The sequence below is a fragment of the Desmodus rotundus genome, chromosome 8 (genome assembly GCF_022682495.2).
Source record: "Desmodus rotundus isolate HL8 chromosome 8, HLdesRot8A.1, whole genome shotgun sequence".
Lineage (NCBI taxonomy): Eukaryota > Metazoa > Chordata > Mammalia > Chiroptera > Phyllostomidae > Desmodus > Desmodus rotundus.
In genome coordinates this window covers 90410559-90425062 of record NC_071394.1, presented here as the reverse complement: position 1 = coordinate 90425062, position 14504 = coordinate 90410559, and the positions used below count along the sequence as shown (strand labels likewise).

Below are 14504 nucleotides of genomic sequence, written 5' to 3'. Positions count from 1 at the left end.
GGTCATGGGTTTTTCATCTGCAGAATAGGTAACCTTGTCCTTGAGGTTTTGAGGTCATAGGAGAGAGTGAGTGTGAGGGGCATCAAGGTTCCTGCACATGGGTCCCTTCTCAGGACCAGGTTGTAGCAGGGGTGTCTAACATTTGGAGGTCTCTGGGCCACACTGGAAGAGGAAGGGTTGTGTTGGGCCACACGTTAAATACATTGTGACACATAATCACAAAAAAATCTCACCATGTTTTAAGTAAATGTACGATTTTGTGTTGGGCCGCATTCATAACCATCCTGAGCTGCATGTGGCCCACAGGCAGCCAGCTGGACAGCCCTGAGAGTGGCTTTGCGGGCACCCTGGTACCCTCTCTTTACTGGGGGCTCTACAAGGCTGCCATCAGTGGTCTCCCACCCCACAGATCCAGGTTTGTGTGCGTATCCACCAGTCAGTGGCCAGGAAGTGTGTCGAGTACCTGGCCGAGCTGGCCCGCCACAACTACGTGACACCCAAGAGCTACCTGGAGCTGCTCAATATTTTCTCCATCCTTATCGGACAGAAGAAACAGGAGCTTAAAACAGCCAAGAACCGCATGAAGAGTGGCCTCGACAAGGTGAGCTGGGGTGGAGTGTGGTTCTGCCCGCTTTCCCCTTAGCCCTGATCCTGGCAGCCCAGCCTAGCCTTTCAGTCAGCAGCCCAAGCCTTTAAATAGGCGGCTTCCTCTCATCAAAAGAGCAAGAGCTGCCAGGCAAAATGCAAAGCCAAAGCAGATTACTCCACAGATTCTCAGGGGACTGCTACCTTCTTCTGTGTCCACTGGGGACCACTGAAGCTGCTGGCCACACAGCCTCTTACTCATAGTGAGGGCAACCCTGCAGGGCCCTCTCGCCAGCCCCCTCCAGGCTTTCTGTCTGGCCCCCCCCCACACCCATTTTCCTCTTTGTGCACCCCCCATCCCCAGCTGCTCCGAACTGCTGAGGATGTGGCCAAGATGCAGGAGGAGCTGGAGATTATGCGCCCTCTGCTGGAGGAGGCTGCCAAGGACACCATGCTCACCATGGAGCAGATCAAGGTAGGGGAGCTGTTCTCAGTCAGTCCCTGATTGATGTCTGACCACGTCTTAGTATGCTCAACATCCCCATGCAACCACAAGATCACTAGAAGCCAGGACTTCTTCAGCTTGCTTAGCCTGTCTGTGCCATTTCCCCGTTCAGTAGTCAGGCACTGCCCTGGGCAGGGGATACAGTGAAGAGCAAGACAAGTCCGAACCCCAATGGTCACAACATGGAATAAGTGGCAGGGTTGCCACAGACAGCCATGGAGAATCTGCCTAGTCTGTCTCTGAGAGCCTCTGAGCCCCACCTCCTGCAGACGTTACAGATTTGCATTTTCATTATGACAGCTTCCTGGCAGTAGTTGTGCTCTACAAAGTCAGTATATTGAAACTTCTTCCAACAGATGGAAAGATGGGGAATTTGGGGAGGAGCACCTTTCTCTGTCTTACATGGAGGTGCCCTGCCCCATAGAGCAATTAAGCTTAAACGTGTAAAGCAAGAACCCCGTGCCAGGCCCACAGTGAGCACTCAGGATTGGAAGGGGCTCTTACCATTCCAGATCTCCATGGCTTATCACAGCCAAGAGGGCTCCTGGAGAACAGGGCATCCCAACCCTCATTTCCTTCCACTTGAAGAGACTGAGAGGCAAAGAGGAAAGAAGGGAGGAGGGCACGCCTATCCCTCACACTGGCCACCAGCTGGGCCCTCCCTGCCTCCGGTCCCCAGGTGGACACGAACATTGCCGAGGAGACCCGGAAATCAGTGCAGGCAGAGGAGATCAAGGCTAACGAGAAGGCCAGGAAGGCACAAATTATTGCCGATGATGCCCAGAAGGATCTGGATGAGGCGCTGCCTGCCCTGGATGCAGCCCTGGCCAGCCTGCGCAATCTCAACAAAAATGACGTGACTGAGGTGGGCAGCCAGGCATCTCCCAGAGTTCCCCGTGGCCTCTTTCTGGTGCCTCGGGTCCTGGTGCCCAAGCCCTCCCTCCACACATCCCTTGGGGATCCTGGGCCAAAAGGTGAGGGTAGGAGTAGGGCTTGAACCCAGCTTCCTGCGCTTAACTCCTTGTACCAGCCCCAGGGCCCAGGCAGATACAAGGGAGGGCTTTGGGCCCTGAGAGGTAAGCATCCAGGACTTTGTGGCCAGGCCTGGGTACACAGGGGAGCAGTAAGCTGAGACCATCCTCGAGGTCTCTGGGCATGCCCTTTGTCTGTGGTGGTGGGGACTTGGTTGGTGGGGCCCACCCTGTCTGGCAGCTGTCCCTACCCAGAGGTAACCACACGGTGATGGATTTCCCTTTTTCACTCTTGGCCTGGCTCACAGGTACGCGCTATGCAACGGCCGCCTCCAGGTGTGAAGCTGGTCATAGAAGCTGTGTGTATCCTGAAGGGCATCAAGCCCAAGAAGGTTCCTGGAGAGAAGCCTGGCACCAAGGTGGATGACTACTGGGAGCCTGGCAAGGGGCTGCTGCAGGACCCTGGCCGCTTCCTCGAGAGCCTCTTCAAGTTTGACAAGGTGAGCATGCCAGGCACACGGCCAGCCAGTGAGTGAGGGCCACCTAGCCAGACAGGGAAGCAGGAGAGGAGTCTGCCCCAGCATCTCTGTCCTGTCTCCCTCCACCTGCAGACACACAGTCCTGTGGCCACAGAGCTGACAGGAACCAGACTGGCCTGGAAGGACTCTTTGGGTGGGGTGACAGACATATTCACCAACAGATGGGTATTGAGGAAATCAGGGTGCGGACAGTCTCCTGTGCCCATAGGATGTCACCCTCAGTTACTCCAAGGCTCTTCAGCCTGGAGATTCTTGTGCCCTTTCCACCCTGTAACTCCCATGGCCTTGGCCTAGACCTTCACCATCTGCTTGACCATTGCCTCTCCCTTAGCCTCAGCACCTGAGATTAAGCTTTCCCTGTTTGTCTTTGCATTTCTCTCCCTGTCTATCTGGGCCTCTCATTGTCTATGGGCATATGCTCTCTTAGGAGCTATTTCAAGGTTAGGTCAGCCTGGAGCCCACAGCCCTTCTGGAGGGCCCCTCTTCAGCCCAGAAGTTGGCTAAGGGACAACTGTCTGTCCCATGAGGGCCACCCACTACCAGCTTGTGTTGGTGTTGGGGCTGCAGGCACTTTCCCAGGCTGCACTGGAAGGTAGCTGGACCCCCTGTGAGCTTCCCCATCTCTCCTCCTCCTCTTCCATCAGACTGGAAACCAGAGGCCCCACAGGCCTAATTAAGCCCAAATGAGGAGTGCCCAGGCCAGTGCTCAGGCTCCCCTGGTCCCAGGCTCTGAGTTCTGGGAGTTCATGAACAATGCATCTTTCTGGGCCCATCCAGAACTACAGGATTGGAGTCTCCCAGGGTGGGACACAAGTCCCAGGGGTGTGGTGAGCTCTTGGGGTGGGGATTATTATCCTTGACATGATTTGTCTCCATACCTGCGAGGAAGCAACCCTGGTCTCTAAATGAACTTTAAATGGGGCCTATGTATTAGCAGATCTTTAGGCTACATCATTTCTCAAGAAATCTCCAATCATGTTATCTGAAATCCTGGAACACAGAAGTTTCTCTTCTGGCCAGTCTTTTTGGGTCATGTTTATTCCCTAAGGAGGACACCTCTACTGAGGTCTGCACAGGGCTTGGGACACAGAACAGGATCAGGGTATCCCTTATCCCTTAGCTGGCCCCACTACCCCATCCTCCCTGAGAAGTAGCCCCTTGAACCCCATTGTTCCCATGTCCAGGACAACATTGGGGAGGCAGTGATCAAAGCCATTCAGCCATACATCGACAATGAAGAGTTCCAGCCAGCCGCCATTGCCAAGGTGTCCAAAGCCTGCACCTCCATCTGCCAGTGGGTGCGCGCCATGCACAAGTACCACTTTGTGGCCAAGGCCGTGGAGCCCAAACGGGTGAGGGCTGGGTATAGCTGAGGGGCGAGGAAGAGGGGCGAGGGCTCCCCAGGGCACTCAACAAGCTGGCCTTGCCTCCTTTGCCTGCAGCAAGCCCTGCGGGAGGCCCAGGACGACCTGGAGGTGACACAGAAGATCCTGGAGGAGGCAAAGCAGCGCCTGCAGGAGGTGGAGGATGGCATCGCTGTGATGCAGGCCAGGTACCGAGAATGCGTCACCAAGAAGGAGGAGCTGGAGCTGAAGTGTGAGCAGTGTGAGCAGCGGCTAGGCCGAGCTGACAAGGTACACACACCCTCTTGGGAGGGCCTGTGGGCATGACCTGCCCCAGACAGGGGCTAGAAGGGTCTGTGTGGTGGTGGGGTCCTGGGGTGGCTGTCTGCAGCCCCTCCCTGGCACCTGGGGACTGCACCAGGCAGAGACACCCAGGCCTCCCAGAGCCCACCCCACAGGGCTTCCTCTGCAGCTCATCAGTGGTCTATCGGATGAGAGGGTGCGTTGGCAGGAGACAGTGGAGAACCTGGAGCACATGCTTGAAAACATCTCTGGAGACGTGCTGGTGGCTGCTGGCTTCGTGGCCTACCTGGGTCCCTTCACAGTAAGGAGCCCCTAGCCCTGTCTGGGACAGCCTCACTTCACAAAGGGGCCCTGCCTAAAGGCCTCACCCCTGAGGGACAGCCTGTGGGGTGGCTCTTCCCTCACTCACTCATTCAACAAGCACTTATCGGGGCTGGCCAGTGTGTCTGGGTTGGTTGGAACGGCATCCTGTACGCTGAAAGGTTGTGTGTTCAATTCCTGGTCAAGGCGCTATCAGGGCACTATGTGGGTTGCAGGTTCAATCCCTAGTCAGGGTGCGTACAGGAGGCAACTGATTGGTTTCTCTCTCACATTGACATTTTTCCCCTTCTCTCCCTCTCTCTCTCCTCCTGTCTCTCTAAAAGCAATGAAAAAAAAAAATGTCTTAGGGTGAGGAACTAAATAAATAAAATAACATGCCCCAACAGGTGGGCATTGTTATGATTACCCGTTTCACAGGTGAGGCACTGAGGTTTATGGAGGCCAAGGAGGTCACCCAAAGCGGGACTAGAGTACAGGTGTCCAGCTCCATGTCTGAGCTCTGACCTCTGTGTACAACCGCCAAGTGATAGGGTACAGAGGGAGGCGGGAGGGTGTCACAGGTGTCGTGTTGGGGTGGACCTGAGTCTGGTGTCTCCCCAGGGCCAGTACCGCACAGTGCTCTACGACCACTGGGTCAAGCAGCTCGTGATCCACCACGTCCCACATACCTCCGAGCCCACACTAATCGGGACGCTGGGGAACCCTGTGAAGATCCGCTCCTGGCAGGTGCCTGCCCTGGGGGATTGGAGCAACTGGCCTGAGCCTGTGGTGTCGTGCAAGCTGGACCAAGATCCCCCTGTCTCTCTTCCACCCTCTTTCCTACGTGTGCTCAGTGATGTCTCCCCTGAACCCACCCAGACTCAGCAAGAGGGTGGTGGGTAGGAGGAGAAAGCTGAGCACATTGTGGCTCAGATGCTAGCTAACTATGGGCAGATAATTCAAGGGTGCTTAAAGAGGGGGTGAAGCTGGGGAAGCAGTGTTCAGAGGGAGGGTTAAGAAAGGTTCCTAAAAGAAATTGTGCCTCAGCTAGACCCTGAAGGACAGGTAGAGTTGACACAGGAAGAGAACCAAGAGGCAGTAGGCAGAAGTAAAAGGTGCACATAGTCTGGGAGGGCTGATGAGCTGTGGGCCCCATGGAGAAGGTCTAACTGAGTGAGGACTCAGTAGGCAAAAGGACAGAGAAGCCCAGTAAAGGGGAGTGTTGGGAACCAGCCCAGGAGCACACTTGTCCCCTAACTCCAAAAGGACACAACACGGAGAGGACAGACACAGCCAAAGCATGAGGTTGGGAGTAGCTGATGCCACAGCTAACACCGTTCATGTGGTGTCTGGTGCCCCACAGATCGCTGGCCTCCCCAACGACACCCTGTCAGTGGAGAATGGGGTCATCAACCAGTTCTCCCAGCGCTGGACCCATTTCATTGATCCTCAAGGCCAGGCCAATAAATGGATCAAGAACATGGTAAGCCTACCTGCCAGGTGCCACCACCCCACCCAGCAGGCTTAGGAAGCACAAGAGGAGTAGCTGAGCCTCAGGGTGGCTCTCAGCCCCCCCCCCACACCCCCAATCTGCCCCTACTCCCACAGGAGAAGGAAAATGGGCTGGATGTGTTCAAGCTGAGTGATCGCGACTTCCTGCGCAGCATGGAGAACGCCATCCGCTTTGGCAAGCCCTGTCTTCTGGAAAATGTGGGTGAGGAGTTGGATCCAGCTCTGGAACCCGTGCTGCTCAAGCAGGTAAGCCTGCAGCCATGGCTGTGTGGGGAGTGGACTGTCGGCCTGGACAGGGAACAGGAGAGCCTCCCTCCTTTGCCACACTGGAGAAACCCAGGCCACAGTGCTTGACCATCCCACCCACCACAGACATACAAGCAGCAGGGAAACACAGTGCTGAAGCTAGGGGACACGGTGATCCCCTACCACGAGGACTTCAGGATGTACATCACTACCAAGCTGCCCAACCCACACTACACGCCCGAGGTCTCCACCAAACTCACACTCATCAACTTCACCCTGTCGCCCAGGTAAGCCTCTAGCCCCCAGCCCCCAGGATTCCAAGTATCAGCTCTGCCTTGGCCTGTCTAGCTGCCCCTCTCCTACCCCCAAGGCCAGGACTCAGTGGGTCTTTCCCCAACTCAGAGGCTCTGCCAGATCCCTCCCACTCATTTTGCCACCTTCTGGCCCTTCCACCAGCTTCCCATTACTTGCACTATTTCCACCTAAAACCCCCATCCCCAACTCACCCCAATTCCTGGTCAAATCCCCTCCCCTTCCCCAGCCTCCCTTGAGAGCATTAGCCCCACCTTGTCCCTTCCCCTGCGGCTCAGCCCTTTCCAGGCCCTTGTGCACTCACCCTCAGAGCTGTCCTGGAGCCCTGAGTCGGGTCCACTCTGGGGCACTACTCCCCAGCCCTGTTTCCCACCCTTACTGCTGTGAGCCCAGGCACTGTGGCTTTCACTGGCCATCCACAGATCCTAGAGGCCTGCTCCATGCCAGTGGCCACTATGAACCTCTCCACAGAACAGAGGGTGGAAACATCCTTAAGGCCTGTCCCTCCCTGTCACCCACAGCTCCCTCTTGCTGAGAGGGAGTTTTTCAGAGACCTCAGAAGCTCACATATCCAACTGCCTGTCCCTAACTGGGATTCCAGGCTGCTATCCAAGGTCTCATTGATAACCGACCACTCTGAAAGCAGGCTCTACATTATCCCTGCAGCCTGAGATAGGCTAGGCCTCCCAGGCCGATACGAGCAGGAGCCCAGGAGCACAGTTAATTAGAGGGGCTGGCCCTCGGGGCCCACCAGGTGTTATAGACAGGGTGTTCCCTGCCCCTGGCAGTGGCCTAGAGGACCAGCTGCTAGGCCAGGTAGTGGCTGAGGAGCGGCCTGACCTGGAGGAAGCCAAGAACCAGCTGATTGTCAGTAATGCTAAGATGCGCCAGGAGCTAAAGGACATCGAAGACCAGATCCTGTACCGGCTCAGCTCCTCCGAAGGCAACCCCGTGGATGACGTGGAACTCATCAAAGTGCTGGAGGCTTCCAAAATGAAGGCTGCGGAGATCCAGGTCAGCAACTTCCTGCCTCTCCCCACCTGCCCCAGGCCTGCCCCCTGCCCCACCCATTTCTACCTGCTGCTCTTTGCCAAACCACCTAGGCCTGACCACTTCCCCTCCACTTCACCCCCAGGCCAAAGTCAGGATCGCAGAGCAAACGGAGAAGGACATTGACCTCACGCGCATGGAGTACATACCTGTGGCCGTCCGTACCCAGATCCTATTCTTCTGTGTGTCAGACCTGGCCAACGTGGACCCCATGTACCAGTACTCCCTCGAGTGGTTTCTCAACATCTTCCTCTCAGGCATCGCCAACTCAGAGAGGGCAGGTAGCCCTGGCACATATGCACATGTGGGCACAAATGCCGGGCACCCACCATGGCACAGATGGGACGTGTGAACCTGTTTTCACGTGCGTGGACACACACAAACTGACACCCATAGTCACTTACGCATGCTCTCATCTCAGATACACTCTACATAAGAACACACACACCCCTCCCTATCTTCCTCAGAGCCCTTTTACTGGGAAGTGCAGATGCCCCACGGGGAGGCCCAGCCCTTCTGTGGCTGCTTCAGGGACTGGCTGGGCTGGCTGGGCAGGACCCCAGGGCTCTTGCTTCCCTCCCCTCTCCCCATGTGCTGCATCACCTCTCTGCTTGCAGACAATCTGAAGAAGCGCATCGCCAACATCAATCGCTACCTGACCTACAGCCTCTACAGCAACGTCTGCCGCAGCCTCTTTGAGAAGCACAAGCTGATGTTTGCCTTCCTGCTGTGTGTCCGCATCATGATGAATGAGGACAAGATCAACCAGGTGCATGAGTAGAGCGGCAGCCAGGTGGGACAGTGGTCCAGGATAGACTGCCTGAGGAGTTGCCCTGTTGCAGGGCCTGGGAGAACGGGGTGGAAGGAAAGGCCAGTCAAGAAGGCACAGTGAGAGCAAAGGGGCAGAGGCCTAAGGAAACATAGTTTCTTGCTTAAAAAAAAGCCAGGAGACCCTGGGTTAGTTGTAGCCCAAGCAGTCCTATGAGTACAGGCCTTCTCAGAGCCTTGAGTGTGCCAGTGGGCACAGAGGCTGGCCTGAGCCTGCCAGCTCACATTCTCATGAGCCCCAGGTATTTCATAGTGTGTTGGAAAGCACTGCCAAGGTATCGAGAGTGACAGCCACCACCACCTCACTATGTACTGGGTGGGCTCACAGGTACATAGGGCCTGGCACTAGCCTCCCTCTGTCCCCTGCTAGAGCGAGTGGCGCTACCTCCTGTCTGGGGGCTCCGTCCAGGTGATGACTGAGAACCCTGCAGTGGACTGGCTGTCAGACCGGGCCTGGCGAGACATCCTGGCACTCTCGAACTTGCCAGCCTTCTCCTCTTTCGCTGCTGACTTTGTGAAACACCTCTCAGAATTCCGGGCTATCTTCGACAGCCCTGAGCCCCACCGGTGAGCTGGGCTCCAAGGCGTGTCAGAGTGGGTACATTGAGGGGGTGAAACCCAGACATAGGAGCCTTCTGTGAGGCCACCCAGGACTGCCCTGCAGCTGTGGCCACATCTCTTCCATGCGCCCAGCCACATACCTCCAGACACTCCACTCTCCTGTGCCATCCATCCAGCAGAGTCCCTGTGGCCAATGCCTTCCCATAGGTCAGCTTTCAGGGAGACATGGGCAATATTACAGGGAACCCTTGCCTGGAATCTGGGATCAGTACCTGGACCAGTTCCAGAAGCTGCTGGTCCTGCGCTGCCTGCGTGGAGACAAGGTTACCAACGCCATGCAAGACTTTGTCTCCGCCAACCTGGAACCACGCTTCATTGAGCCCCAGGCAAGTGCTGCTAGCCAGTGCCACCTGCTAATCCCCACATGAGTACCAAGAGCCTGACTGCACCTGGACAGACCACTTTGCAGCTTTCATCAGGCCAGGACTCCTAGCGTACCCCCCAAAAGGCTCTGGGAGCCCCCAGATTGCTGTCCTTTGCCCAGGTCCCTGTGCCTCCTCAGCCCAGCATGGCCCCAGCATGTGTCTCTGCCCTGCAGACAGCCAACTTGTCAGTGGTGTTTAAAGACTCCAACTCCACGACACCTCTCATCTTTGTGCTGTCGCCGGGCACTGACCCTGCTGCCGACCTGTACAAGTTTGCTGAAGAGATGAAGTTCTCCAAGAAGCTCTCTGCCATCTCCTTGGGCCAGGGCCAGGTAAGGGTGAGGCCGGGAGGGTGATGGCCAGCCAGGCCAGCTGGTCCCACCACTTCACACTTGCACCCCCACAGGGCCCACGGGCAGAAGCCATGATGCGCAGCTCCATAGAGAGGGGCAAGTGGGTCTTCTTCCAGAACTGCCACCTGGCCCCAAGCTGGATGCCAGCCCTAGAGCACCTCATTGAGCACATCAACCCTGACAAGGTACACCAGCTTCCTCTGCTGCAGGGAATACTAATGTGTCCATCCAGGACTGTGAGCTAAATGAGATGGTCCCACAAAGTGCTTAGCCCAGCCCAGCCCCGGCACACAGGGAGTGCTCAGGAACTTGCCTTGACTACATTAATCTCAGTGCACCCAAGTCACATTACCACACCAGTCAGGGTGCAAAGCTCATATCCTTAATCAGTGGTCCGTGCAGCCTGGTCTGGGCCCCCCAGGGGTAGAGTCAGGCTGAGGGTGGCCCAGGGTCCCTGGGTAGGAGGGAGCCTGGCATTGGAGAGGCCACCAGGTATGGGTCCCACTGCTCACATGGAACATGGCCACCAGGTGCACCGGGACTTCCGCCTGTGGCTCACCAGCCTGCCCAGTAACAAGTTCCCAGTGTCCATCCTGCAGAATGGCTCCAAGATGACCATTGAGCCACCACGTGGTGTCAAGGCCAACCTGCTCAAGTCCTACAACAGCCTCAGCGATGACTTCCTCAACTCCTGTCGCAAGGTGAGGTACACTTGATAGTGCCTTGCCCCACCTGTCCCCCGTCCTTGCCCTTCATGTCTCCTGTCCCTCACCTCTCCCAGGTGACGGAGTTCAAGTCCCTGCTGCTGTCTCTGTGCCTGTTCCATGGGAATGCACTGGAACGCCGAAAGTTTGGGCCCCTGGGCTTCAACATCCCCTATGAGTTCACAGACGGGGACCTGCGCATCTGTATTAGCCAGCTCAAGATGTTCCTGGACGAGTATGATGACATCCCTTACAAGGTGGGCTGGGGACAGGCTGAGGGTGGGGAGCTGGGCACTTGTGGGGCCCTTACCCACCCACCACATAGGTCCTCAAGTACACAGCAGGGGAGATCAACTATGGGGGCCGTGTCACTGATGACTGGGACCGCCGCTGCATCAAGAACATCCTGGAGGACTTCTATAGCCCCGAAGTGCTCTTCCCTGAGCACAGCTACAGCACCTCAGGCATCTACCACCAGATCCAACCCACCTATGACCTCAACGTGAGCACAGCCTGGGTTCTGGGGCACTGAGAACCACCTGGGTGCTGGGTGAAAGGAGACGTGGCCCCTGCCCTGCAGCAGCTCCTTCTCATTGATTAATCCACCCCACAAAGACAGTCACTGCTGCCTGAGGGCACTCAGTGAGGCAGGGGAAGGCGAGGGCAACAGGACCCAGCCCACATAGTCAGGGGCCCTCCCTGAAGAAGCTCTGCTTCAGCTAAGATGTGTGAGGAGTGGTCAGGGGCTGGGTCAGGCATTCCAGAGTATGGAAACAAGGCGGTGTGGCAGGTTTGAGCAGCCTAATGAAGGTGCAGGGGGCTGGATGGCAGTGAGAGGTGGTCTGGGAGGGAGGCAGAAGCTACCCCCATCATGCCTCAGGAGCCACGGAGTCCCAAGAACAATGGGGTTACAACCAGGGTGATGGGTGGGGGATGTGCTCTATTGGAAGGCCACCCACAGGCTGGGGTTAGAGCCAGGCAGGGGCTTCAGCTGTGCCTCCCAACCCACAGGGCTACCTCTCCTACATCAAGGGCCTCCCACTCAACGACATGCCTGAGATCTTTGGCCTGCACGACAACGCCAACATCACCTTTGCCCAGAATGAGACTTACACTCTGCTCAATGCTATAGTACAGCTGCAACCGAAATCATCCTCTGTGGGCGGCCAGAGCAGGGAGGAGGTGGGCCGCAGCAGGGGGAAGGGACCCAAGGGTCGGTCAGGGCTAATCTCCCACCCACCATCCTGCCTGCTCCCTTGTGGGAAGAAACACTGTGCATGTGAAATCCTTTGAGGGTTGTGGGGGGAAGCCCTGACCCCCAGTATCCCTTTGCCCGTACAGATAGTGGAAGATGTGGCCCAGAACATTCTGTTTCGGGTTCCTGAGCCCATCAACTTGCAGCTGGTGATGAGCAAGTACCCTGTGCTGTATGAGGAGTCAATGAACACGGTGCTCGTACAGGAAGTCATTCGGTAATCCCCCTACCCCAGACACCCCTCACCACCACCAGCAGCCCGGAGTCAACAAACCACTGAGCTGTAGAAAAATGACAGCAAGAGGTACTATGGTCCAGGTGCCATACCAAGTGCTAAAATCCATCCTCTAACTCAGCCACATTTTTATTATTCCCATTTTACAGGTGGGTAAACCAAGGCCCAAAAAGATTAAGTGAACTAAGGTCATACATTTGCTAAGGGCCAGAGCTGGGATTGGTGCCCAGGCTGTCCAAGCAGCTCTATGTTCTAGCCCCTATGTTAGGCCATTGTTTTCTTGTCTATGGCCTACAGCTGCAGAGTGTAGGTACTGCTACACAGCCCTGGTCCCACAGGTACAACCGGCTGCTGCAGGTGATCACACAGATGCTGCAAGACCTGCTCAAGGCACTCAAGGGGCTGGTGGTGATGTCCTCGCAGTTGGAGCTGATGGCTGCCAGCCTGTACAACAACGCTGTGCCTGAGCTCTGGAACGCCAAGGCCTACCCATCGCTTAAGCCACTGTCCTCGTGGGTCATGGATCTGCTACAACGCCTGGACTTCGTGCAGACCTGGATTGAAGCGGGCATCCCAGCTGTTTTCTGGATCAGTGGATTCTTCTTCCCCCAAGCTTTCCTGACAGGCACCCTGCAGAACTTTGCCCGCAAGTCTGTCATCTCCATCGACACCATCTCCTTCGATTTCAAGGTCTGGACACAGGCAGGGCCAGGTCAGGTGACAGGCTGGGGTACAGCCTGATCACTTATTTCTGAGGCCACACCTGTCTGGCAGTCAGGGGACCCTTAAGCAGGGGTGGGGGAAAAGGAGAGCCAGGCCAGAAGAGGCCATGAGCCCCATGGAAATCCCAAGGGCAGGACTCAGACCGCTGGCTACCAGCTAAAATAGTGAGTGACAGGCAGGCAGGCAGAACTCTCAGGAGTTTGTGCTTTGGAACCAAAACTCTTAACCCAGATTCTGGGTACTGACGTGTGTGGGGCATGTCTGTGCCCCCCACAGGTGATGCACCAGTCAGTGTCGGAGCTCGAGGAAAGGCCTAAAGAGGGGTGCTACATCCATGGGCTGTTCCTGGAAGGTGCCCGCTGGGACCCCATGGCCTTCCAGCTGGCCGAGTCTCGGCCCAAGGAGCTATACACGGAAATGGCTGTTATCTGGCTCCTGCCAATACCCAACCGCAAGATTCAGGACCAGGCCTTCTACCTGTGTCCCATCTACAAGACGCTGACCCGTTCTGGTACGACACCCAGGGCAGGGAGCCTACACCACAGATGGGGGCCCAGGACTGGGCCAGCCCAGGCCAGATAGGCTGACCCACGTTAGCTGAACAAGACGGCCAACAGAGGTCCGTCAGCAGTCCTTGGACCAACCAGGCAAGGACAGAGCCTGGCAGCAGCAGGCAGGGCTCGTCTTTGGAGTGGCCCCTGAGCTCACCGCCCCCCTCAGCAGATCCACCTTGGGTCCTGGGAGCCCCAGCCTGATAATGTTCAAAGGGGATGACTGAGGCCTACAGAGGGGATGGGCCTGGCCTGGGTCCAACAAGAAATGAGTGGTGCAACTCTCCCATTGCTGCCTGACCTGAGTCAGTGCATTAACCCTGGGCAGGCCTGAGCCTTGGCCAGACCTATTCACCAAGTGGGCTTCCCCTTCAGTCAAGACTCCCCCTCCTTGTCCCCAGGTCTGCCAAATCCATTGCCTTTACCCTGTCCTTCTCTAGTTGTGGCAGACAACTTAATCCTCTCCCTTTGTTGCTTGTTCCAGGGACACTATCAACCACAGGCCACTCCACCAACTACGTCATTGCTGTAGAGATCCCCTCTGACCAGCCCCAGCGACACTGGATAAAGCGCGGTGTGGCCCTCATCTGTGCCCTGGACTACTAGACTTGGACAGAAGAGAGGGAGCCATTAAAGTTGAGTTTTCTAAGCAGTCCAGCTGAGCCTTACCTGCATACGTCAGGCTGCTTCCATACAACGCACTGCCAGGGAAACAGTGAAGGCGAGGGGCTACAGCAGCCCCAAGAGAAAATGTGGCTAGTGAGGGGGGAAGAGGTGACAGGTAGCAGCTTTAACCTGCTGGACCTGTCTAGGTGCAACAAGAGGAGAGGTGAACCCTCCAAAGTCCCAGGGCCCCTCAAGGGACAGGACACCAGGCAGGACTAGAGGCAGCCCTACCTCAACCCAGAGCCCCAGCTTCTCTCCAGGTTGCAAAGCTATCAGATCTGCTGAAAGCCATGGCCCTCTCCTCCCTAACTGCACCTTGCACAAAACTCTTCAGAATCCAGAGCCCACCTGAAGCCCCCCTTCAGCTCAGGTCCTAAATCCCAGGCCTAGGGTCCCAAGAATCTCTTCCCTAGAAAGCTGAATACTCAAGAATGCATACTTCTCATTTCTGGTCACTAGGCCTTGGGCCCAGGCCTGGTTAGGTCCTCCCTCCCATCTCAGCCTAGAGTACAAACCTCAGGCCAGCAACAACAGGAG

At 56.5% G+C, this 14504-nt stretch overlaps 1 protein-coding gene across 10 annotated transcripts in view; it reads left to right on the top strand.

Annotated features, from left to right (window-relative positions):
* The window catches only part of DNAH1 (dynein axonemal heavy chain 1), a 78578-nt gene extending 64109 nt beyond the window's left edge, over nucleotides 1–14469 (top strand). For 3 of the 10 annotated variants that reach the window (XM_053929557.2, XM_053929556.1, XM_053929554.1), the window contains exons 53-78: nucleotides 410–601; nucleotides 950–1060; nucleotides 1770–1955; nucleotides 2370–2561; nucleotides 3785–3952; nucleotides 4043–4234; nucleotides 4416–4547; nucleotides 5168–5293; nucleotides 5910–6029; nucleotides 6155–6304; nucleotides 6431–6591; nucleotides 7405–7630; nucleotides 7752–7947; nucleotides 8284–8435; nucleotides 8865–9061; nucleotides 9297–9441; nucleotides 9654–9812; nucleotides 9887–10018; nucleotides 10364–10534; nucleotides 10615–10794; nucleotides 10863–11039; nucleotides 11549–11719; nucleotides 11879–12009; nucleotides 12366–12717; nucleotides 13027–13261; nucleotides 13786–14469. In XM_053929557.2, coding sequence (XP_053785532.1) covers nucleotides 410–601; nucleotides 950–1060; nucleotides 1770–1955; nucleotides 2370–2561; nucleotides 3785–3952; nucleotides 4043–4234; nucleotides 4416–4547; nucleotides 5168–5293; nucleotides 5910–6029; nucleotides 6155–6304; nucleotides 6431–6591; nucleotides 7405–7630; nucleotides 7752–7947; nucleotides 8284–8435; nucleotides 8865–9061; nucleotides 9297–9441; nucleotides 9654–9812; nucleotides 9887–10018; nucleotides 10364–10534; nucleotides 10615–10794; nucleotides 10863–11039; nucleotides 11549–11719; nucleotides 11879–12009; nucleotides 12366–12717; nucleotides 13027–13261; nucleotides 13786–13907 — 4476 coding nt within the window. In that variant the 3' untranslated portion in view covers nucleotides 13908–14469. Of the gene's footprint in view, nucleotides 1–409; nucleotides 602–949; nucleotides 1061–1769; nucleotides 1956–2369; nucleotides 2562–3784; nucleotides 3953–4042; nucleotides 4235–4415; nucleotides 4548–5167; nucleotides 5294–5909; nucleotides 6030–6154; nucleotides 6305–6430; nucleotides 6592–7404; nucleotides 7631–7751; nucleotides 7948–8283; nucleotides 8460–8864; nucleotides 9062–9296; nucleotides 9442–9653; nucleotides 9813–9886; nucleotides 10019–10363; nucleotides 10535–10614; nucleotides 10795–10862; nucleotides 11040–11548; nucleotides 11720–11878; nucleotides 12010–12365; nucleotides 12718–13026; nucleotides 13262–13785 lie in introns of those variants that run through there. The other 7 variants (XM_053929555.2, XM_053929560.1, XM_053929558.2 and 4 more) reach the window with 7 other exon arrangements.
* Nucleotides 14470–14504: the final 35 nt, after the last annotated feature.